The sequence below is a fragment of the Dermacentor silvarum genome, chromosome 6 (assembly GCF_013339745.2).
Source record: "Dermacentor silvarum isolate Dsil-2018 chromosome 6, BIME_Dsil_1.4, whole genome shotgun sequence".
Taxonomy (NCBI): Eukaryota; Metazoa; Arthropoda; class Arachnida; order Ixodida; family Ixodidae; genus Dermacentor; species Dermacentor silvarum.
This window is the reverse complement of record NC_051159.1, coordinates 28,595,365-28,620,520: the sequence shown is the minus strand read 5'-3', so window position 1 is coordinate 28,620,520 and position 25,156 is coordinate 28,595,365. Positions and strand designations below refer to the sequence as shown.

The 25,156-nt window shown below is 47.5% G+C and overlaps 1 protein-coding gene across 4 annotated transcripts in view; it reads left to right on the top strand.

Moving 5' to 3' along the window:
* The window catches only part of LOC119455352 (cytoplasmic aconitate hydratase-like), a 607,544-nt gene extending 582,428 nt beyond the window's left edge, over positions 1 to 25,116 (top strand). For all 4 annotated transcript variants that reach the window (XM_049668715.1, XM_049668714.1, XM_037716735.2 and 1 more), the window contains 5 exons: positions 538 to 680; positions 3,206 to 3,353; positions 10,201 to 10,326; positions 20,439 to 20,624; positions 24,866 to 25,116. In XM_049668715.1, coding sequence (XP_049524672.1) covers positions 538 to 680; positions 3,206 to 3,353; positions 10,201 to 10,326; positions 20,439 to 20,624; positions 24,866 to 24,976 — 714 coding nt within the window. In that variant the 3' untranslated portion in view covers positions 24,977 to 25,116. The remainder of the gene's footprint in view (positions 1 to 537; positions 681 to 3,205; positions 3,354 to 10,200; positions 10,327 to 20,438; positions 20,625 to 24,865) is intronic.
* The last annotated feature ends 40 nt before the right edge of the window (positions 25,117 to 25,156 follow it).

The window sequence follows — 25,156 nt, the reverse complement described above, 5'->3', positions numbered from 1 at the left end:
CTGGGGAACACCTGGCAGCCATTGTCTGCCATCACATCATCATTGTCATAAATTGAAACTGAACCCAGCAGACCAACGCTTTAGCTCCGAGTCGGTTTAGTTATGCGGAATGAGAAATTGCTTATTTTCAATGAACGTTTGAAGGGTGTGCTCCATTTGCAAGTGTATTCATTGTGGGAGTAAATACAGTATACGGAGCATGACTTAAGTATAACGTAAAGTGCTTTCTAAAGCCAGCGGTTTTACAGAAAGAAATGTCTTTTGTACTCATGCCAGTATGGTGCATAAAGGTTCCAATATGGTGCCCAAACTATTAGTGTTACAGTCGTTGGGATTTACACCCTATTATCTTAGACATGCGTCATCACAGTCTACGCAGTGACAACCACATACAAGTGTCTGAGTACTTTCAAGTTCTTTCTTACATTGTGCAAGACTTCGACACATGAAGAGTGTGTGAAGAGTGCGACACATGGATGATGATCACGTCTATGCTTAAGTTGATGTTGAAGAGGAACTGCACATTCTTCATTGCAGGAGCGTGATCCACGGCCAACGCTGTCAATAGAAGGGGCTTATGTGCTGCTCAACTTGGGTGATTCGGTCACCACCGACCACATCTCACCAGCTGGCAGCATTGCTCGCAACAGTCCGGCAGCTCGCTACTTGGCCGCCCGTGGGTATGTAGGCTCACTAGTTCACCTCCATACTGTGCACAGATCCCACCGGCCAGTACAGTCAAACCTGTTTGCATTTACCTCACAAGAAAAAGCTCCCACTAGTTTGATGTAGTCGGTAATTCGACGTAAAAGTTTAATTAAATTTGACTACTAAATGTGCATGTGGCTAATTTCTTATGTACAGTGACACTCCGTTGACTCATATCTGTAAAAATCAGAAAGAAATGTAAAATAAATGGAGCTTTGAGACAAGCAAAATCACAAAAAAAAATTGTTAGGGTAGACTCTACAATCGAAGCTACAAAAAAAGTATCTTGTAAACACCTGGAGCGTACTGGCCATTCATAGACCACATGGATCGTTTCCAAAATGACGCCAGTAATATCCTCAGTCAATCAGTTTCACATGACTCAGCACCGGACACATCGGCATTTACAGGCAACAGTATTACCTGGTACTGTGCCAAGACAGCATGCTTGGCACCAAGTTGGACGACAATAATTTTTTGAGGGACATTACTTGTTTAAAGGGGCCCTGAAACACTTTTATAACTAATCATTGAATGGCCTCACTATTGAAGGATGTCGTCTCACAAATTTAGTGCCAGACAAATTTTTCTAATCCTTCATCTATAAGTGGAGTTATCGCACCGATCAGTTCCCAGCTTTCTCTCTCCTTTCGTCTCTGCTAGTGCACTGGAAGCTCCACAGCTGAGAAGCCAAGAGGGCAAAGCCCCAGTCAAAAGTTGAGTGTCGCGTTGGTGAATGGGCTTGTCGCGGCACCCCGTGGTGGACTACGCTACGCAGCACATCGCTGCCATCTTGGAGGCCATGCACAGCACACACAGCTACCAGATTGCAAAGATACAATGATTTTCCTGTCTTTTTGAGATAGCAGACGTTGTATATTTCATTTATTTAACTAAAAATTGGCAATTATGTGTTACTGACATCGCTCTCGTGATGACGAAATTAACCATTAGCATTGGTGGGCCAGCTGCTTTCGATGACGCTGCATGACAACATTGCGGAAGCGAGATCAAGCGATTTTTCGCTGTGTTTGACAGTAGATTGTAATTTCTCTGCCTCATGCAGTGCAGTAATATTTGGCTGCCATATTCACAGCAGCCTCTACGACACATTCACAATGTTTTCTTACTACAGTATAGACCACTTACAACGTAACCGCTTATAGTACAGGACCGGATATAATACGGTCTTTTCAGACTCCCGTTAATTTTCCCATAGCACTGTATGTATACGCGTATCGCTTATAGTGCAGTTGTGACACACGAAATACCGGTTACAGTGCGGCTGCCTGGAAGTTTGGCAGTCAACCCAGACGGCAAACGCTCCCCTCAAGCCACAAATATCGTATTTACTCTAATCTAACACGCACTTTTTTTTTCCCGATAAAACAGGTACAAAAATTGTGTGTGCGTTGGAATCGAGTACGACCCTAAATCTGTGTTATCATATAGCCGTCGGCATTTCAAAATAGCCACCTCGCACGCACGTCGAGCCTAGCTACCGTAGCTTCCTCCATGTGCTGCAGTACACGTGCTTAGGCAATAGTCTACCGTCTGTCTTCAAGTTCTCTGCGTCTGCTCTATCACCATGAAGTACCGAGTTCATCATGATGCCGCATTTAAAAGGAAAGTGATCATGTGTACAGAGACGGACAGAAATCGGGCCGCATCACGGGCGTTCGGAGAATCCGAAACTTGCGTTCGGGACTGGCGCAAAATAAAGGAGAGGATAGCAAAGCAATGCAGAACGGTTTCAGCACACCGAAGCAGGACGTAATCTGCGACGTTCCACTTCGGCGATACGATCGCCTTGGCCCTATCTTGAAAGCAATCTGCGACGGGAAAAGTCCGCCGTGCACCGTGTTTTCGCCGCTTAAAGGTCGCGTTGAAGCGAGAGGCATGATAGCACGAAGGTCAATTCGCTCGCTGCGCTTCGTCACTCGAGCGTTTTGACAGTTCGTTTCCGCGGTCAGCAAGCGAGATGTGTTCGTTTTCTCGTGCGCGCGTGACACCGTGCTTGTTAATTTATTTAGTAAGCGAATACGGAACCTAGAGCGCGGTGACAGGAACCGCAGAAATGCAGCTGGAGTGTCCATTATCGCAATAAAATAGTTGTTTTGGTTATAGTGCGGTACCGTTTATAGTGCAGATATTCGCGACTCCGGCGACTTACATTATAAGTGGTCTACACTGTATGTTCAAAGTGTTTCAGGGCCACTTTAAATTTTGAGTTGACATTACTGATGAGATGCAACTCATACTGTACACCTTTTAGATTGTAATGTTGTATATGATAATTCGAAGAAGTAAAAACACTTTGGCGGATTAAAAAAATTTTTTTTTCTGGGATAGGAAATGTTGAGTTAAAAAATCGAGTGAAGAAGTTTGGTGCACAGTTAGATGGAAGACCTTACACTGGGCAAAGCCTTCTAGGTCGGTGTTATCAACTTTTAATGTATGAATTGGTTTGTGAAGTCTATCTGTGCATCATTTGTAGACTGACTCCTCGAGAATTCAATTCATACGGAGCTCGCCGAGGGAATGATGATGTCATGGCTCGTGGCACATTTGCCAACATTCGTTTGGTGAACAAGTTCTTGGACAAGCCTGGCCCGAGGACCATTCATCTGCCATCTGGTGACGAGGTAAGTGCATAAACCAGCAAAAGGTGAACATGTGCTAAGGTGTGCAAACAGCTGGAGCACTGGTGCGGATAGGACATGTTCTAATGCATTTTTTTAAAACAGGACAAAATATAAATAGCAGGCCCTTGAACTTTGACTGCACAAAACGGGAACTGGCAGTTTACTGTTGCACTCCTTCTGGGGCCTGCTTTACTTGTTATTAGTTTGTCTACTATGGCAAGTAAGAACAGTTCCCGTGTGCTGAGTAGAAGTTACAGAAGGCTGGTGCCTTCTTTGGTGTTAGTTTCCGAGGTTCGCAGAAAAAATGTTGAGCCATTCTGTTGACCTCTTATATTGTTATGGGTGAAAAGACACAGAAAAAAAAGGTTAGTTGCATGCTATTTACGCTGAAGCCGGACCGCCAGGCAGACACTTGCTCACGCCAAGAGCCCAGATATTGCACCATTTTTCTCGCGGCGGCTCGTCTCTTGAGCATCTGTCGATAGTACAGAAATACTACCTCCCCCCCCCCCCCCCCTGGCTGCAAAAGCACCATCACAATGCTGTTAAATATCCAAGGCACGCGGAGAGTTGTAGGGCTTGAGTCGGGCAACGTGGACGATGTCATTGGTTCTCACAGCGGAGGATGTGATTGGCGTGGCTAAAACGATTTCATAGGTGGTGACATTGGTCACTTGGCAGAGTATGTTATATGGGACTGTGTAACAGGAGAGCAGTTTTTCACCAAGGCCAACTTTACGAGATGGTGACCAGAGCAGCACGAGGGTGCCGGATGCAAAATGGACATCATGGGGACAGAGGTTGTAGCGGTGCTTCTGTTTGTCTTGAGACACTTGCAGACGAGCGCTCGCAAATTGGCGAGCATGATCAGCACGGGCAATTGCATCACGAGCATAATCACTAGTTGGAGCTGTGGTGGACAGAAGCACAGTGTCTGTTGGTAGCGTCGGGTCTCGGCCATGCAAGAGGTAAAATGGGGAAAAGCGAGCAGTTTTGAGACGGGAAGAGTTGTACGCAAAGGCAAATGTAAGGTAGAGCAAGGTCCCAGTCATGGGGGTCGGCTTAAACATATTTCAATAGCATGTCTGTAAGGGTACGGTTCAAACGCTCAGTGAGGCCGTTCGTTTGTGGGTGATAGGAGGTGGTAATTTTATGATGTATAGAGCAGACACACATGATGTCGTCAATGACTTTGGACAAAAATGTACGGCCACGGTCTGTGAGCCTTTGACGCGGAGCACCAAGCATCAAAATGATAGCGTGTAGGAGGAAGAGCGCATGGTATGGCGTAGTGGGTCGCGTAGTCCACAGCGACGGCAACCCACTTGTTTCCTGATGTAGGTTCTGGAAATGGGCTGAAAAAGTCTAAGCCAACATGATGGAAGGCCTCAGCAGGGATGCCGAGCTGCTGCAGGTAACCAGCGGGGAGCTTGGATGGCTTCTTGTGTCGTTGGCATAGTTCGGAAGCGGCGCCGTAACGTCGTACGGAACAGGCAAGGCCCGACCAGAAAAAACGGCAGTGTACTCGGTCATAGGTTCGAGATACGCCGAGGTGTCCTGTCGTTGGGACGTCAGTGAAGCTCTTCTAAAACGGTTGAGCGGAGGCATTTGGGTATTACAAGTAAGAACTCAGAGCCGTCTGGATGAAGGTTACAGAGTACCGTCGCAGAGGACAAAGAGGCGCATCGTACATAGAGTAGCATCGACGGTGTCCAAACTGTCGATGAGTGCTTTGATGTAGGCGTCGCGACGTTGCTCATCGGCGTTATGAAGGAGCTGTGATACAGGGAAAACACAAGCAGCACTGTCAGTATTTGACGAGTCAGAGTCAACAGGGTAATGTGACAAGCTGTCAGCGTCTTGGTGTAGGCGACCAGACACCATGGAATAGGCAAATTCTTGCAGCCTGAAAGCCCATCGAACAAGCTGGCCTGTAGAATCATTTAGCGATGAGAGCCAGCAGATAGCATGATGGTCAGTGACTACGGAGAAAGGACAACCATCGAGGTAGGGACGGAACTTTGCAGCTGCCCAGACAACAGAAAGGCATTCCCTTTCCGTAATGGAATAGTTGGAGCTCTGACGGTGATAAGAGGTGGCTTGTATAAGCAATAGCACGATCCTGACCACGCTGATGGTGCGCTAGGACAGCACCTACACCATGGCCGCTGGCATCTGTACGCAATTCTGTAGGGGCATCCGGGTCGAAGTGGGCAAGAATGGGTGGTGAGGTGAGAAGGGTGACGAGACGAGAGAAGGCGGCGGCTTCTGAAGTACCCCACGAGAATTGTACGCCTTTCTTCAAAAGATTGGTGAGCGGTCTAGCAAATGCCGCGAAATCTTAAACAAAGCGACAAAAGTACAATCATTTGTCGATGGTGCCATAATAATATTTTACGAATTCTGTAGTAAAGTTTATGTGAAGCAGACATTGTAGTTGCAACTGATTTCTTTCTCTAGTTCCTAATCTACATGGCATGGCAGAATGGCAGAAAGTTTCCAAACACGTTTATGCGCATTTTCGAATGTAGTTTAATTTTCTTGGTCTCTAGGTTGCTCCTATTCTCTCGTATGCTTTTTTTCCTCTGAAAACTTATTTCTTTGTGGTGCTTTAGAAACTCTTTAACCCTTTCAGGGTCAGTGACGTAAATACACGGCGCCGCAAACAAGTCCAAAATGGTCGATGCCGACGGCACCGTCTGTACATTTAAAAAGCGTGCCAATTTCCTAAGTTTTTCTTGCCTGGCATGTACTGCCACCATGCAGGAATACGGGAAATTTTTTTCTCGCGCCTCTCTTTTTCGATTTTCGTTGTATGGTTTGTTTGCTCCGGCGCGTCTACTACCACTCGTGCATTGGCGCTGGCGCGCGGTGGTTTTGGTTTTGTTCCGCGGGTGGTTTCGGCTTCTTGCGCGCGCAAAAGTGATGGCTATCTCGTTACTAATCGCTCAAAGGGTGACTGCCTGTTACTCACTCGTTTATTGCTCGCAGGGGTGCGCATACGAAGGATGCCGCCATGCATGCATTTCCTTTTTTGGAGACTCGCGAAAACTAATTGCCTCTGGTTGGCGATAAGATGAAGGATTAGCGGGAAGTTTGTTATGAAGAATTAGCGGAAGTTTGTCGCACGTTTTGCTTTTCAAATGGACGGATAACTACGCAGTTTCCTTAAGTGCGCTCACCCACGCAATTCGATTACGCTATGGACATGCAAAATATAGATCTTGTGTGCACATTTTTCTAAGCCTTTGAACTGTGGGAATAACAATGCATCAAATTTTTCATTCTTATAAGTTTGTTTCCTAATTTTATTGTTGTTATTCATGAATAAACTGTACATATATACCAACGCAAAATATTTTTTCTCACTTTATGGTCACCCTAGAAAGATTACCTGTGTCGTAAAAAATTTACCGTAATAGCTGTGAAGAATTTAAATCTGCAATAAAAGAAAATTGACCCTGGGCGGTCGCATATGGTGAAAAAAATCAACCCTGAAGGGGCTAAGCATTGTGCTGCATGGCTTTTATATCCCTGGGCTTTGACATTCCAGTGAGACTCATTTTAAAAATGCTCGTTGTTGCGACAGCCAGCACCTCAAAGGCCATCGAGGGCCTGCTCAGTTTTGGAAAAGCAAATACACAGAAATCACACGCATGTGATTAATGAGCACAGTGGTCTACCCACTGGTTTCCCCTCATCGAATGTGAACTAGCAATCGTGCTCAGCAAAACAGGCTGCTCGGTCAGTTCGTTATTAATATTCACAATGGACAAGCGCAAGATATGAAAGACAGGAGAGAGTACATACGCAAGCAGTGACTCACAGATCAAATATTAATTCCTAATGAAGACATGACAGTGCTAAGCGATTGAGACGGAATAATGGGCCCGCATTACGGCAGGTGCTTTTTGCACCACCTGTGGGCGCTGCGGACACGTAGCTGATGCACTGTGGTATACAGTAAACCTTCGTTAACTCGATCTCTGATACCTCAAAATATTGGTTAAGTCAAAATTTTTTTACAGCCATGGTTTCAACTTATGTATTTTTCACCTCTTATCTTGAAAAGTTGTTGCGCGGACTCTGGATATCTCGAAATTTCAACTTTTTGAAAATATCAGAAAGAAGGCAACGGGGCTGCCTCCGTGGCGTCGCTTGCACTCGCCTTTTACCCGGCGGCAGCTTGCTACCTGTGCCAGACTCCGCGCTGAGCCACGCTCTCCATTTATCTTTCCCCATTCTTTAGATCTCTGCTTGCACTTGCTCAGGTTCTCGCTGCCACTTGGTTGTGGCCCCACACGGCAGCGGTGAGATGGGAGTCGGTCTTCTTTTTTTCCCTCTCGTTTATTAGGATGCTCTCAGTGACGCATCAGTGTGGTCGCAGTGGATTAATCGTGATCTTGGGAAATACTATCGGCACTTTTGAGCAGGCGTGATCAGCCCACGTGCTCCGCCCAAACAAAACCAGTTTGCGAGCCCACAGCAAATCAGTGAGATCGCGGCTTGATAAGGATGCTCGCTTCTTGCTCGTGCGACATTGAAGCCTAAATTCCGTGTCACTTGTGGGCATCTGCTAAAATATGTGACAATTGTGGTTTTCTGTAGTTTCAGTCCTCGAGAGTAAATTATCCAGACTTCGTTACGAGACAGAAAGTAGCAGTGTCAGCTTTTTGGATGTTAGAAATATACGGGTGTACGAATACTCGAATATCACTGAATCTAATCGAACAGTGAACGTTCGAAGAAGTGGAAAATATGTGACAATTGTGGTTTTCTGTAGTTTCAGTCCTCGAGAGTAAATTATCCAGACTTCGTTACGAGACAGAAAGTAGCAGTGTCAGCTTTTTGGATGTTAGAAATCTACGGGTGTACGAATACTCGAATATCACTGAATCTAATCGAACAGTGAACGTTCGAAGAAGTGCATTCACAAATTGAATATCTACTGGTCGATTTTTCGAATATTCTATATATTTTATGTAGAGCGCAGTGCCGCGTGTTGTGTGCATCACAGAGCTCCTCATGCTCGACGCTGCCCAAGCGTCGTTTTCGCCGCAAGAGGAGGGCCGAGTGTGCCGCTGACAGGCTGCCCCAAGTCACGCGAGTGTTGCTCAAATTTGCCATGACCTTCCAAATTTCAGAATCGTTGAGAGGTGGCAAATCACACCAAACCTGTGAAGAAACGGTGCAGACAGCACTTGCTCATTATCGTTGGTGCTGGCTATGCGCGGTACGGTGATCTAGTCATGTGATGCGTGGCCTTTTCGTCTGTTGCGCAGATTGGCCTTGCGATAACCTACCTGCCGTAGAGTTGTGATAGCCTTTCTGTATTTTGGTGAAAATCTGCAAAACAAAACTTTGTATGCAATAAATGAGAGTGCCACAGAACACGGGTCCACTATTAAACTGAGAACCTTATTGGTATTCAGTACAACAGAACATCACTAATTGATTAGATTCAGGGGGAAAAAAGCACCTATTTTAAGAGAAATTATATTGATAAAAGAAATATTTTCCAGGTCTTCATATGCTAGAACTGAGCTGTAAACAGTGCAGGCATATTAATTTGGTGTTCCTTTTATAAGAGGAGGCCATACCGTATATCTTGATTTTTATGCACCTAAGTTACTAATAGTTGTTACATTCTTGTTATGCAGTACTTGGAGACTCCCCCGGCATGTGTAGCACCTTATTTCTTTGCCTGAAATTTGTAGGCATTAAAATTTGTGAAAAATTTTCTGATATTCAATTTGATATTGTGCTTTTTTTTTTTCCTTGATTCGATTCTATATGCTATTCGAAATGTAATATTTTGTATTCGCACACCCCTACTGAAATTGTTTAGGCTCAAATGACTTGCTTTAGATTAGGATCAATCTTCTCGACTCTGTGCCAAATATGCATGCTGTCATGGCACAATCTCAGTAATGCCTTTGCCCGTACACGCTGACGTCTCTGGTGCCGATGCGTGCAAAAGTGGCGGACGATATTACTAGGGGTATTTTGGAAAGGCTCCACATAATTTATGCGTGGCCAGACAGACAGCTCTATTTTCGTGATTTCGCTTATCCCAAATTAAATTGTTTTTACGGCTTCTAGTAAACAAGGCTTACTCTACATTGTAAGCGAGGGCCTTTGTGATGCATTGTGACTGCATTTGGCCCTTCAGTGATCACCTAGCATTCACCGTGGTCGTGAAAAGCTCTGGCCACGATTCTCACGTTTGAATCACTAAGCACTGTGCGTCATGTGTCACAGCTGATATCACCTTTCACTCATGGTGCAACCTCTGATAGTATCTCAGTCACTGCAGGTCAGGAAAGGCAGAAACCAACCATAACTCATGTGTGCGCACTGAAACAAACCAGATACAAACCAAATGCATACGCCATTTTTTATTTAACCAGCAATTTTTAATAATTGGTCTCCAAATCCATGTGCCATATGGTGACACCCTCTGGATATAAAATGCGATCTTGAAGGTTGTGCTCTTGCTGGTTGAACGCGGCGGAAGCGATTTCGGGAGCTGGAAACACATCATAGGCATCGGGTTTTTAACCTATTAATGGAAGTCCTTCACTGAAAAAATTTACAAGCACAAAGGTTTCTGCCATCTGGTACATACATAGCATGTATATAAACCTTGACACTAAAGATAAGACGACGGAAGATTGGCTTGGTTTTCAAGCTTGATTTCATGCTGCTCTTCACCTTTTGCCACAACATCTGTAAGTGTGTCAGTGTAGCTCTAATATATACCACAATAGTATTTACTTCTGTGGGAATCCCTGTCCTGCACCTGTCTTCCCACGCAGCGTATTTTCACATATTCTTGCCCATGCAGATGGACATCTTTGACGCAGCTGAGCGTTACAAGAAAGAGGGGGCCCCTCCACTCATGGTGCTAGCAGGCAAAGAGTACGGCTCTGGCTCCTCTCGGGATTGGGCAGCCAAGGGACCCTATCTGCTGGTGAGTAGCTTTACACTGTGGTAGAGCCCTCTGATGACTCTGATGTAGAATTCACATGTTGTGCAAGTACAGTAAAGCCTCATTCATTAGCAATGTGAGAAAAGACATACTAACCAGGAGAACGTGCGTTCCAAGCCACTACAAGTTTCAGGCTCAGCTGTAGTTGACATCTAGGTAATGTAAAGCATTGTGCAAATCGTTGCAGCCCGAGCGGCCCGAGACATTAGTAACATCTTGGGGAGGGCTATTTGGTTCATCTTCAAAACTATGCTCAAACAGTGTGACTGAAATGAAGACATACAGAGAAACAAATACCTCATAACAAACAGCCCGAGACATGTGTCCTGTTTTACGGCTTTGGCAGGCTTAGGTTTGCACTCCTCGAATTCAGCCTGGTCAGCACCTTTTTCGAGTGGGACAATTTGGCAGGAAGATTTGACGTGCCCACTTGGCGCAAATTGTTGCAGCATTTAAGAGCCAATGATTGTCGAGCCGGTTGGGCCCAAGAAAGACATGACACTAACATCACACTGCCTACAACAGAGGACGGCAGCACATTTGTGTTATCGCCTGTCAAAGGGCCCCTCACAAGATCTGGCCATTTTGAGCTGACAAGCGCAGTGCGTACAATGCGTGCAACAATCGTGTCTGCAAAGTATTACACCGCTACGTGGCGCATAAAGAGCTGAAATTTCAAGCCAAACGCCGTGTGCCCTTCTCCTTGCGGGCGCCGCGCTCCCAGCTGGAGAGTCGACGTCAGTTGCACAATTGCGCCTACATAAATTGCAGTGCTGTTAGGTCACTTGCAGTAACATGTGACTTCGAGAATTATTCAAGGCAACATCAGTTATTTGTGTGATGTGTTACTTCAATAGATAATTTAAAGTTTAGTGAAATAATAAAACCTACAAACCGAATGTCTGTGAGTCTATTTTACTCCGTGCCGTAGCAAGAGGGATGTTCTTTTGTTTCATCTGCTTGTTCCCACATCGTGCAGTCACATGCACAGAAAACTTGGCAGATGGAAACTATCTGCCAATTTCTACTGGGTTCTAATGTGCGATCTTGCTCTATGATCTGCTTGCGTCTGCCTCAGTGCTTGTGACTGTGGCACTGACTTGTACCTCTAATCAGGTGTTCTTATGCAGAGCGCACAGAATTGTGTGCTGCGCAAAACAAGACTAACGCAACAGTGCGCATGTGAGACCTCCACCGGAGGTGCACCATTCAGAAGAAAAAAAAAATTATGCAGAAACTTCTCTGGGAGTTGTCTAAGTATGCGTAAGGATCGTGCCACTTGCTCATGTCCACGTAGCCCATTGTCATTATCAATGTTATGAAGCTTGATCCGACCAGAGGGGCCAGTTACGTACGGCTTAAGTCTCGCAATGTGCACAATAGTAGAGGGCGGTGGCGTAGACGACGCTGGCACGGTGACTGGCTCGATCTCATACGTAACGTCGGTGACTTGACATAGCACCCTGTATGGACCATCGTAGCGGAACAATAGCTTTTCGGAGAGACCGATGCGGCGGGACGGAGACCACAGCAGCACGAGGGCACCTGGGGAGTAAGAAACGTCTCTGTGGCGACTATCATACAGGGCTTTTTGGGAAGCCTGAGACACTGTGAGCCATTCACGAGCGATCTGGCGAGCTGTGTCGGCGCGCGCTATGGCATCGCGAATGTACGTGGTGGTTGAGATGACGGGAAGTAAAGTATCGAGAGGCAGAGAAGGTTCGGGTCCATACAGGAGATAAAACGGGGAATAGCCAGTGGTGTCATGTCGTGACGAGTTGTAGGCGAAAGTAACGTACGGCAAAGTAGCGTTGCAATTGCGGTGATCGGCGGAGACGTACATTGAAAGCATATCGGTCAGAGTTCGGTTCAGGCACTCTGTGAGTCCATTCGTTTGCGGGTGATAAGCAGTTGTGAGCTTGTGGTGGCTGGAGCAGGAACGAAGGATGTCATCAATGATGCGAGACAAAAAGTATCGGCCTTGATCGGTCAGAAGCTGTCGAGGAGCACCATGATGCAATATGATGTCATGAAGGATGATGATGAATAAACATTTATTGGGCCCAAGATATATTGGTGGTGCCCACAGGCACCAGACAGGGTGGTTCCCTAGTCATGAAGGAGAAAGTCGGCGATATCCATAGCGCAGCTGGTTGGGAGGGCACGGGTAATGGCGTATCCCGTCGCGTAGTCGGTCGCGACGGCGACCCACTTGTTGCCTGATGTCGAGGTTGGAAAGGGGCCAAGAAGGTCGAGCCCAACACAAGAGAACGGTTCGGCGGGAATGTCTATAGGATGAAGCAGGCTGGCAGGTAACATAGCTGGCCTCTTGCGGCGCTGGCATTTGTCGCAGCTAGCGGCATATCGTTGGACGGAGCGATAGAGACCAGGCCAGAAGAAACGGCGCCTGACGCGATCATAAATGCAGGTGACACCAAGGTGACCAGCAGTGGGCTCATCATGAAGCTGGTGAAGGACATCTGACTGCAGATGGGCAGGCACGACAAGGAGGCGTTCAGGGCCCTCAGGATGCATATTGTGGCGGTATAAGGTGCCGTCCTGAAGGAAGAACAAGTGGAGGGAAGGGTCGGGTGTGGCGGAGTTGAGACTGTCGATGATAGACCGTAAAGCAGAGTCGCGGCGTTGTTCGTCCCGTATATTAACGAGGTCCGAGATAGACAAGACGCAGGCGTCGGTGTCTTGCTCGGTGACGTCAGGGGAATCTACGGGATGCCGTGAGAGACAGTCGGCATCTTGATGAAGCTGACTGGACTTGTGCACCACTGAAAACGAGTATTCTTGGAGGCGCAGAGCCCAACGACGAAGGCGTCCTGTAGGGTCTTTGAGCGAAGAAAGCCAACGGAGGGCATGATGATCAGTTACGACGGTAAAGGTGCGGCCAAACAGGTAAGGACGAAATTTGGCCACAGCCCAGACAAGAGCAAGACACTCTCGTTCCGTGATGGAGCAATTCTTCTCCGGTGCAGATAGGAGGCGGCTAGCATACGCAATAACACAGTCGTGGCCGCTCTGACGCTGAGCGAGGACGGCACCGATTCCATGGCAGCTGGCATCTGTGCGAAGTTCTGTCGGTGCAGTCGGATCAAAATGCGCTAAAATAGGGGCAGTCATGAGGGCATCGATAACCCCGAAAAGGCAGCATCTTGGGGTGAGCCCCATGTAAAAGCAACGTCTTTTTTGAGGAGAGCAGTAAGGGGATGTGCAATTTCGGTGAAATTACGAATAAAACATTGGAAATAGGAGCACAATCCTATAAAACTGCGTACGTCTTTAGCTGAACAAGGTACAGGAAAATGCTTCACGGCGCGAACTTTTCAGGATCGGGCTGGACACCTGTCGCGTTGACGAGATGGCCAAGTATGGTTATTTCACGGCGTCCGAAACAGCATTTTGAGGCGTTGCGTTGGAGACCAGCATTGCGGAATAAAGTATAGACCACTTATAACGTAACCGCTTATAGTGCAGGACTGGATATAGTGCGGTCTTTTTAGACTCCCGTTAATTTTGCCATAGCACTCCATGTATACACGTATTAAGTGTGTGCCAGCATTCTCACGTGAGATGGCTGGGCAAGTATTGTGAGGAAGCTGCTGCAACAGGTGGCTACTGTTCTCTATTGCGCGTGCCTCGCATCTTTTCTTTAAAAGGGATATCTAGCAGCTGGAAAACGTGATATACAGTCACAGTTTGGCTGTGTACTGAACGTTGGTTCAGAAAGATCATGTTTTGTGGGAGCGTATGAACCGATAAAACAGAAGTGTAACTGTATTCGGGCATTTTTGGGGTTTTCGATCGTGAATGCTGGCACCAGGTAACTGTATGTAAGGGGATCATGTCAACTAGGTTCTGCAGTACTTTCTCACAGACAGGTTTGGTTGTTTTGTTAAGAACTTAAAATGATCTGCAGAATTATCAGGAAAGAAGAACTATTCCTGTCTCCAGATTCTCTTTTTCGGTTCATTTTGCAACGCGTTTCACGATTCTTGTTAGAAATCATGTCTCAGGTAAGCCCAGCTAAAATGTCGTAAATGTGCATTGCACATTTCTTGGGAAAAATTGCTTCAGTGCTTCATTGGCTGTGGCATTCTGCTGCTTGAGCAGCAGAATGCCACGCTTGAAGCACGCTTGAACGATGCCTTCTGTAACCTTCCCTAAAATTTAGCTGCCCACTAGAGCACCCTGGGGGGCTAGTGGCTGATGGCTGATTGGGCTAGTCGGTATTGGTCTTTGCTAGTCTTCGTGCCATTTATGTCCTTGTCAAGCTGTTCACTTGCAAAAAACCTCTAGGGAGTCAGAGTTAATCTGATTCTTGTTACTTAAAGGGGACGCTAAGAAGAAAAGTAAATTATGCTTCTACCATAGCAAACATCACTGTTACCACGAAAAGTAAGCCAGCAAAGGTACGTAAATGAAAGACAGGTGACAGTGCCATCAGCACCCCCTGACATCGTGAATTTGGATGTCTACTCAGGTCTAGTTAGTTGTTTGTTTCTCAAGAAAGACCATGTTGCAAGTGAGAAGAAAATGGTGCTTGAACTTTTTGAGCTTGTTCTTAACAGTAAATTAGCTACTGATCGCAGATTTGGCACCTCTCCAGTGTCTGAAAGGCAAATGTGAGAGAGGAGCCCGGCTACAGTGGGCTTCTTCGATTTTCGGAGTTCTGGCAGCCAGACTGGCAGCTAACTAGTTGCGGTTCTGTTAGGAAGTCACGTGGGCAGGGATCCCAAGACAACCCGAAGCTGCCCCAAGTTTGCAAAATCGAACGCCGGGACAGCACTGGCCACGCGATAAATGTAAACATGCTACCAGCATAGTAGCAACCGGCGTGGGCAGCACGCACGTGGTGTAGTCGGCCCATTTCTGTGTTGCCAGCTTGAAAATACATAGTTGCATTCGGAAATACGATCACTTTTGCGAGATTTTGCGCGACACGCCACAGGACGCGCACTGTGCAGCTCAGTTTGCACAGTGCAACAAACGGCATGCAACACGTCCAATTCCAAGACGCGAAATTGCACCTAAGTGATCGCTAAAGCGATCATTTGAGGATGCCTGCTTGTATAGCGATCACGTCGGCTACCGGCAACATTTGACATCATTTGACAGACACGAAAAAGCAGTATCGGGTACGTCTTATACGCATAAACTTTCGTACTCTGGGGTCTCACATGTGCTCTTGGGACAAAGGAACGACAACACAGTATTGCAAACAATCAAAAGGGCATTCATTGCACCTTTCATACACTAATGCACACTAGCCGAATTGCTACCAATAGAACATTCACATGGGCGCGCGACAAATCAAGTAAGTCCGACTCACCGCGACCCGATAGCGAGCGAATACGTTCGCCCCATGCTATGACACTATCACCTAGTCGTTCACGTGTACGGTCACGCGAACGGTGGCGCGCTCGAACGATCCGTGTTCGTCCATACCGGTGTCCCGCTCTTAGCCTCGCGCGACGGTCGCGCGAAGCGGGCCGGCGCACGCGCGAACCGTTCGTGCGTGTTGGCCGCCGATCCCAATCCCAAGAGAGAGCGCCTCCGACCTTTTTCTCCCAAGTGACCCTGCCGTTCGGTGGCGTTAGCATCGCGACACTAGCGCCATCTCTCGCAACGCGCCACAACCACCGCCGGGCTTAGCCACGCAGAGAAGCCGGACTACAGGAGACATGTAGGGAAAACAACATCAGGGGACGCGTGAGAGTCGCGCATCCCCACAGTACATGCTTGAATTCGATTTCAGTAAGTTTGTTTCAGCTGATGGTGCTCCTCCTGTGCTGAAGGAGCTGGGGCTGCGGTTGGCACATGAAAATGCACGCCGCCTGTAACCATAGGTCGGCGCACTCACTCATGAGTGCACTCACTCACTCACTTCAAAGGCGTGAGTGCGAGTGAGTGTGAGTGGAGGTGAGTGCAAGTGTTCCCAAGAGAGAGCGCCTCCGACCTTTTTCTCCCAAGTGACCCTGCCGTTCGGTGGCGTTAGCATCGCGACACTAGCGCCATCTCTCGCAACGCGCCACAACCACCGCCGGGCTTAGCCACGCAGAGAAGCCGGACTAAGGAGACATGTAGGGAAAACAACATCAGGGGACGCATGAGAGTCGCGCATCCCCACAGTACACGCTAGTGTCGCGATGCTAACGCCACCTCTCGCAACGCGCCACAACCACCGCCGGGCTTAGCCACGCAGAGAAGCCGGACTAAGGAGACATGTAGGGAAAACAACATCAGGGGACGCATGAGAGTCGCGCATCCCCACAGTACATGCTTGAATTCGATTTCAGTAAGTTTGTTTCAGCTGATGGTGCTCCTCCTGTGCTGAAGGAGCTGGGGCTGCGGCTGGCACATGAAAATGCACGCCGCCTGTAACCATAGGTCGGCGCACTCACTCATGAGTGCACTCACTCACTCACTTCAAGGCGTGAGTGCGAGTGAGTGCCAGTGAGTGTGAGTGGAGGTGAGTGCAAGTGTGAGTGAGTGCCAGTGAGTGTGAGTGCAGGTGAGTGCGAGTGAGTGCCTGTGAGTGTGAGTGGAGGTGAGGGCGAGTGCGAGTGAGTGCCAGTGAGTGTGAATGCCAGTGAGTGTGAGTGCGAGTGAGTGCCAGTGAGTGTGAGTGCGAGTTCGAGTGAGTACCTGTGATTGTGAGTGCAGGTGAGTGTGAGTGCAGGAGAGTGAGAGTGCGAGTGAGTGCCAGTGAGTGTGAGTGCAGGTGAGTGCGAGTTCGAGTGAGTACCAGTGAGTGTGAGTGCGAGTTAGTGCCAGTGAGTGTGAGTGCAGGTGAGTGCGAGTGCGAGTGAGTGCCTGTGAGTGTGAGTGGAGATGAGTGCGAGTGAGTGCTGTGAGTGTGAGTGGAGGTGAGTGTGAACGTGAGTGAGTGCGGGGCCTGGAAAAAATTATGGTGAGTGAGTCTGAGTGAGTGTTCTCCCACACTGCCGACCTATGCCTGTAACCAGCGACAAGCTTCACACGAAAAATAGTATTGGTTGATCATGAGAGCAATAATAAAGCCCATGTACGTGTGCTCATTACTCACCTCAACCAGTGCATTCCTTTAACATCAATGACCTATATACAGTTAAACCTGCTTATAACGAACCTCCATATAACGAATTCCTGGATATAACGAAGTTTTTCTATTCCCCCCCGTTACTCCATAGAAGCACATGTATTTGAGACCTCTACGTAACGAAGTGGCAGCGGGAGACAACCTTGATATAACGAATTTTCCCCTCCGACAACCTAGAGATTTCGCCCCAAATTTTGTCATTTTTGCGCGAGCAGCAACTGGAAGCACCTTCTCCGCCGCGACGGAATGCGAAGCAAGCGAACGTGTGCGTGTGCGAGGCGGGCCTGCATCCCTCGACCTAGCGATCTTGCCGCCGCAGGTGTGACCTTTCCCCCTCCCTTCATTCAAACCTGATCCTGCTGCTTGCTGCAGCTGGCCTAGCCCGCCAAGCCGGCGGGCTAGGCCAGCTCCTTTTCCAGTTGATGTTGCCGACGCGCTGGTACACGCTATGACACATCACACTCGATGAGCGGGGACACGTGCTGTCAAACGCAGGCGGTGTGTGGAAGTGCCACTGGAGAAGCGAGCGAAGTGACCTTCGTGCTGTTGTCTATCGCTTCAATCCAAACTGAGCGCCGAGAACACACACCACAGACAAAGCTACGAGCCGCCGACGCACCTACACTGCGTAGGCTCTGCCCCCAACGTAGATGCGCGGGCCGCTTTCAAGATGCGGCCCGCGCGACTGCGCGCCCATAGAGAAAGAAATTCTATGGCGCGCCGCCCCGCTATCCCTCGCTCCCTCGCCGGTGCCTCGAGCGCAAAGGAAGGCACGCTTCCTCGCACGTTTTCACTTACAGATACAGCATACAGCGTGCGGCGACTGCGTTATCGCCCTTGGACTTTATACGGAATATCTATTAGCCAAAACCAATTTTAGGGCCACAACGCGTCATAGACACCATCTTTATGTAGCAAATAGAGATCTCAAGGGCCATACTTTTGCTGGCAGAAACCGAAAATATGTCGTAGTTGTTGCTCCTGACACTTTGGGCGGCCAATGCCATCGTCAAGCCACCAAGCTAAGCAACATGAAAAGTCAAAATTGCCACTCGGGCCGGTGCGGAGTGGCAGTTCGCAACGTATGATGCGGGAACGGTCCCACAGTTGCGACGCAACAGCGGGGTTACCAATGCATTGGGTTCTATGGGAGCTGTGCCGGAACTGGCCGAAAACGACCTAACAGCCGGGAAAACGCTGCCCCCGGGAACGTAACAGCGGGATTCTACTTTAACACCATACGACGCTACGACACCATCGTGAAGCTTGCTCTTCGTTTCCAATGCTTCGCGCTTGTGCGAAATGACACGCGTCCACGCATCCGGTACCTGGTGTGACATTCTAAAGATGAGTGCTTCGACAAAAACGGAAATCGGGTGCTCGTTACAATTGAGGGCGCGTTAGAATCGAGTAAATACGGTAAGCGTTTTTTTTTTAATTTTCGGGCCGAACCTGCATATAACGAAATCTTCTTTATAACGAAGTTTTTCGGGAATTTCTCAATTTCGTTATATCCAGGCTTAACTATATAGCTAGAACGCATCGGTTTCGAGCTGCCACCCAAGCATACGACGGAGAGACGGAGCGAACACGGGCTAGCTGCGATGCCTACGCTAACTGCAGAAAAAAGATATATCGCCGCATATACGCGAGCAATGTGAAAACAGAAAGACATGAACCAAAAAGGCACCGCAATGTACGAGAATGAGCATCTACAACTTCGACAACTTGTGCGGAACACAATGAATATACCAGGCAAGCATGATCGAGAGAGCAGCGCGCTGTTCACGGCCAAAAAGAAGCATTCACGGGACACAAACAAAAGAAAGCTTCAAATGGTTTGCCGCCGCTCGTATGGCACCCCCGGTGCATTAGAATCCTAGTAAGATAACGCTAGAAGTAATGCAATAAGCGATCCAGCTGGGGCGGCGCACACTAGCGTTGGATGCAAGCCAGTTGGCTGAGCGAGGTAAACGTCCTCAAGCACCCCCGTTGCAATCTGCGAAGTGCCCACAAAGATGGAGGCAAGCGCTCATCGCCTCTTTTTGTCATCTGCTAGCCAGAGAACTTCCAGAAGCTGCCATACCAAAATTTTCCTGGCTGGTTCTGGCAGCCCGCGGGTAGCCAGAAGCTTCCAGCCCGAGTAAAACGAACGCGCGGCGGAAGTGTGTCACGCAGTGGGCGGAGCAACCCGAGAAAAACGAAGGCGCTCTGGCTGGCTCTGGCAGCCCGCAGATAGCCAGAAGTCGAAAATCGTAGAAGCCCAGTAAGCGCCTCATACATAACTCGTTTTGGCTATTTGCATACTTGGATAGTAATTGCAGATTAGTTCTGCCCAAATTTTAAGGTGATTAGCATCCTTAGGGTAGATCCATGCAATCACCGCTTTCGAATCGCTTCGAGGAAGCTGTGCCCTCCTTTTCTAACGTCCTTTTCAGTGGCTCACGCACTTTGTGGTAGCTTTCTATTTGGTGTCTCTGAACATTTTCCTGCAAACTTGGGTCCTTGGGTAGTCCATGGTCTAATGGGCAGTGCATTGGACTGCTTTGCTGAGGGAACCGGGTCTGATACCAACAGTCGGACCAAGTTGGGTCACTGGGTATCTGCCGCTCTTCAGTGACCCTCTTTGACACCAACTTGGGTCACTGGGTATGGGCCACTTCCCAATGGACCTCTTTTGACGCCATATTGGGTCACTGCATCTGTCACCCCTCATTCACAAACAAGTATCCTTTAAAAATTTATCCAGTGCTGGGCAAAGCCTAACCTAACCTGGCTGCACACACCTCACTCTTGTTTTCACGTTGGCAATATGGTGTACTGCTACATTGCTTCAATGCTAATCACGTTAACGTCAACGTTCAATGTGAGATGGCTTCTACCGTAATTTTTTATTATTAAACAGAAGTACCAACGGCTCAAGCTAGCTTGTTGAAAGTTTTCAAGGCCAAGAAACGATGGTGCAGGTACAAAAATGCGGGTTTGGTGGTGGCTGTGTCTGCAGGGCATCCGCATGGTGCTGGCGGAGAGTTACGAGCGCATCCACCGCAGCAACCTGGTGGGCATGGGCATTGTGCCCCTGCAGTACCTGCCAGGACAGAGCGCCCAGAGTCTGGGCCTGACGGGTCGCGAGCGCTTCACCCTTCACTTGGGCAAGGACCTGGTCCCGGGACAGAAGGTCACCTTGCAGGTCAGTCACCATTTTGGCCTGGTTTGACTGGTGTGAAAAACTCTTGTTGAGAGCCTTGCCGGTTTGAAAATGCGTTGATATGCAACAAGCATATAAACGCTTTAGAAGAAAAAGTGAACGCATTGATAAAATTTAATTTACAAGTTGTTTCAGTATAATAAATTCTTTGTATGTTTTGTGTTGCTGTATAGCTTGTGTCAGCGTGTTACAAGCTCAGTGCTAGAATGCAGTAATGAATGGTCTTGAAGTGGAGGCGTGCTACATAGATACAAGTGTAATGTATGGTGCAGTCATCATGCACTCATCAGCAAACATGTATATATTACAGGATACGTGCAAAGGTCAGTTTGACGATGATTTTTGTAAGCTTTGTTGGAACAGCAACAATCCACTCTGTGACTGCTTGGCAGTTTGTGTCAGCATGGCATGTGTATGTCACGGCGTGATCATTGGCATCAGCATCATGTCAGCACCAATGATGTGCTCACCTGCCAGTCACACAAGTCACAGTTGCACTCGGCAGCTGCAGGGAACGCTTGACAATAATACTAAATTGTGATAACTTTTTATGTGCTGTGTCGGCAGCTGAATGTAGCCAGCTGTCTGTGCATTGCAAATGATGCACTGTCACACTCTGCATGGCTGTTGAAAGCCAGTGGGAGGAGGTCTTAATTCAAGTAGCCAACTGTGAATGGAACAGAGCCCGTAGAGCTCTGAAACTTAAGGATTGGGTGACCACGTTTCTATACCTCTGATTGCAATATGTGGGTCATAACTCCTATTGTATTGCTGAACCATGTCATTGCACCATTAGGTGGAAATACAACAACATTAATCATTTACATAAATTAATGATTACTGAGAAGCATGCAATCTATTCATATACCGTATATACTCGCATAATGAACACACTTTTTTTCCCAAAAATTGAAAGCAAAGTTGGTGGGTGCGTTAATTATGTGGGGTAAAGTTTATGGGAACCTTTTCAAAACGGTGAAAATTGAAAAGTAGACGGCAATGATTTGAAGAATGATTAGATAACTTATCTTTGCAGTAAAAATGCACATATACTTTCTGCAAACCGTAACAACGTTGTTATTGCGCTTTACTCTGCATCGAAACCGCCAGACCTGTCGTCCATCCACATCGTGGATCCACAACAGCTCGTCCTCGCAGCCGCTTCTGGCCGTCTGCCGTTATTGCAAGCATCACGTTGAAGCGCTACTTTTCGGCACCTGTTGTTTTGACAACAACACTGTGTGCATCTCTTTCCTCGACCGTCCTGTTCATCACCATGTCAAAGTTTATCGGTGTCTGATCAGCGTTTCCGTTTTGTGAGCAGATAAACTCTCTGTCCCGCAGCAGGCATATAATTGGACCTTGGGGCCCATCGCACACAGCAAAACCAGACGGACACAAAAGCGAGCAACAGACACACGAATTCGACACTATGCATGACTAGGCTGACTATGCTGACCAAGTGCCGGCCGCCCCTTCTTCACTTGGACGACTCTCGCGTTCGCCGCGCCTGGCTACGCATTATGTGCGTAGCCATGCTCTGCTATTACGTCAGAGTAAAGTCCAGAAACTGCATAAAGTAACTCTAGCAGAGAGCCAATTACAGCTTTTTTCTCTCTAGAGTCTGCAAGGTGCCTTTGCGCCGGCATTGGCGGCAAGGTTGTGGCGAGAACAGACTGAGCGTTATCACGGTCACTTTTTCCGTCAGGCCCCAAGCTACGGTGATAACACATAGCCTGTTTTTACCGCATGCTTATCACCAGTGTTCTCTCGTTACGGCTTTGCCGTCAGCTTGTCAGTCATCAAACCCACCGCCCCAGCGGGTGTGCCAGCACGTCATGTTTGCCGCTAGCATAAATGTGTAGCCTGCAGAAGTTAGCTGCAGAATTTTGTTTGCGTTATCTCTGCATTTCTCACGTGGCATCATTATTAAGTATTTCCAGCACGGCGACGGGCATTGAGATTAAGTTCGCTTGCTTTAAACACATGTGCAAGAGTAAAGGACTCTAGTCTCTCCGGAAAACTACAGCACAGCCGTTTGATTGTGGGACTGCACAGTAGCCAAGTTTGGGGTGTGTTCATTATGCAAGGGAAAAAAATAGATTCCTCGTGACCAATATGGGAATGCGTTCATTACACGAGTAAATAGGATACTTAGTCTGCAGGCAAGACATACATTCATTTGCAAACAGCAGAAAAAAACTCTGCCAACAAATGCGTTCTTGTACTTTGTCCCTGTGCCGGCTGTCGGTGTTGTCGCGCGCAATGTATCTTGAAAGCGATCTCCACACGGCTCTGACATTTGTATGCGCTGTGCTTACGCCGCTCAGTTTCTGTTGAAGCGAAAGACCGCACGAACCTTCGCTTGCTGTGGCGGCCGCGCGTGGGGAAGCGTAGCAGCGCGGCCGCCGCAGCGAGCGAAGAGACAAAAGGAAAAGCACAAAAGCAACAAAAGCGCCAGCGCTTCAAACTCTTCGCACGCAGTCGCGGCTTCTGCGCTGTCCGGCGTCGCGTCCGCGCCAAAAGAGAAAGGGAAAACGCGCGTGACTGCGCGCTGTTCTCTTTCGCGGCCGTCGGTGGGGTGGTGTTTATTCGTATCAACCAACGCGGGTCGAAAATCGATTCGTAACAACCGTTCTCTAGCACGTTGCAAAATGGGGCTTGGCCGGGACCTCAGAAAAATTCGTATCATCCGGAAATTCGTATTAGCCGTGATCGTATCATCGAGATTCCACTGTAGCTATAAATACCTAGGATTGATCCTTAACAATACGCTATCATGGAATGATCACGTAACTAACAAAATGGGGCTTGGCCGGGACCTCAGAAAAATTCGTATCATCCGGAAATTCGTATTAGCCGTGATCGTATCATCGAGATTCCACTGTAGCTATAAATACCTAGGATTGATCCTTAACAATACGCTATCATGGAATGATCACGTAACTAACACTTGCGCTTCAGCCTTCAGAAAACTATGCCTGTTGAGACACAAACTTAAGAAAGCCCCATCTAACGTTAAAATGCTATGCTACATCTCCCTAATGAGACCTAAGCTGGAATATGCTTGCATAGTTTGGGATCCATACACAAAAACTAATATCAATAGTCGTGAGAGAATTCAGAGAAAAGCGGTCAGATTTATATTTAACAAGTTTTCCAGATGTGATTCCCCCACCAAAATTATGGAAATTAACAACATTGAACCACTCGAACTTAGAAGAAATAAACCGAGACTTGAATTCCTTAAACGACTTCACACCAAGAATTTATCCCTTGACCCATCTGAACATTTATTGCAGTTATCAAACAGAACTACACGGCCACCGCAGACATGATGAATTAACCTTTTACTTTGCAAGAACAAACACATACGTATAAGTTTTCTTTTTTTCTCTGATTGTAACCGAATGGAATTGTATAATTAAATCCACTTCCTAATCTTGTAATTTCATGGTTCTGTTTGTTTTGTCTATCTGATTTTCATTGTATGTACGATATGTCGCCCTCCCTGCTTGGACCACATGTCCGCAGTATTTAATAAATAAAAAATAAAATAAACTAGCATATTTTACTGTTATTTTGTCCACACATTTCAAGATGTGGTGAGGTATACTGTGGTATCTGAATTTCTTGATCCCTGTGATTGGTTGTATATGAGGTGTTAAATGTGAAGTAAACAGAGGAGCCCTAAGCACAGAATGCGGAGATGTCGAACTCTTTTGATATCCACAGTGATAAGGTCAAGGCGTAGGCAAGCAGTGAAGCTTGAAAGAATCAGTGGTGTGGAGATATTAATTAAAGTGTGTTGGCCCAACTCTGAGGATTTCTTGCACCCAAGGAAAGCTCCAATAAAAAGCTTTGGTTGACATGGGGAATTAGTACTGCTAAAGTCCACTAATTGACTGAGCTGTTAACAATATGCCGCTCCTTCAAGTCACATGGTGACTGCTAAAATGAGAGCCTTAATGCAAATGTACCGAATTCCACTCAGGGTTGGACATAACAAGGCGTTGAATGTGCAATGTATTCATATAATAGCTCCACATATGGCTGGACTATGCTTTTTCTTTTTTTTTTTTTTTTTCAGCTGTGGCTAACTTAAAAGCCTTGCTCCATGCTAGTTTGAGTTGGCAAATGCCTGCTGTATTCAAATTTTAACGTTTGCTCGAAGAGGTGTTGATGTGTCCGCTAACAACATAATGGTGTGTGTGCGCATGCAGCTGAGTGATGGGCGCAGCGTGGAGGCCCTACTGCGCTTTGACACAGAGGTGGAGTTGGCCTACTTCCACCATGGAGGCATCCTGCCATATGTGCTGCGCCAGATGCTCTGAGGGGGGGTCCACCACTTTGTGCCTGCACAGCCAGGGACCCCTTTGGTCTGGAAACCTGCCAAGAGACCTACGACCAACGAGTTCACCTCTGACTGACTGAACAAAGATACACCTAATAAATACGAAGCGTATATTTTCAACCTCTCTTCCGGCAATCATGTTCATCCAGGAAATAATAAG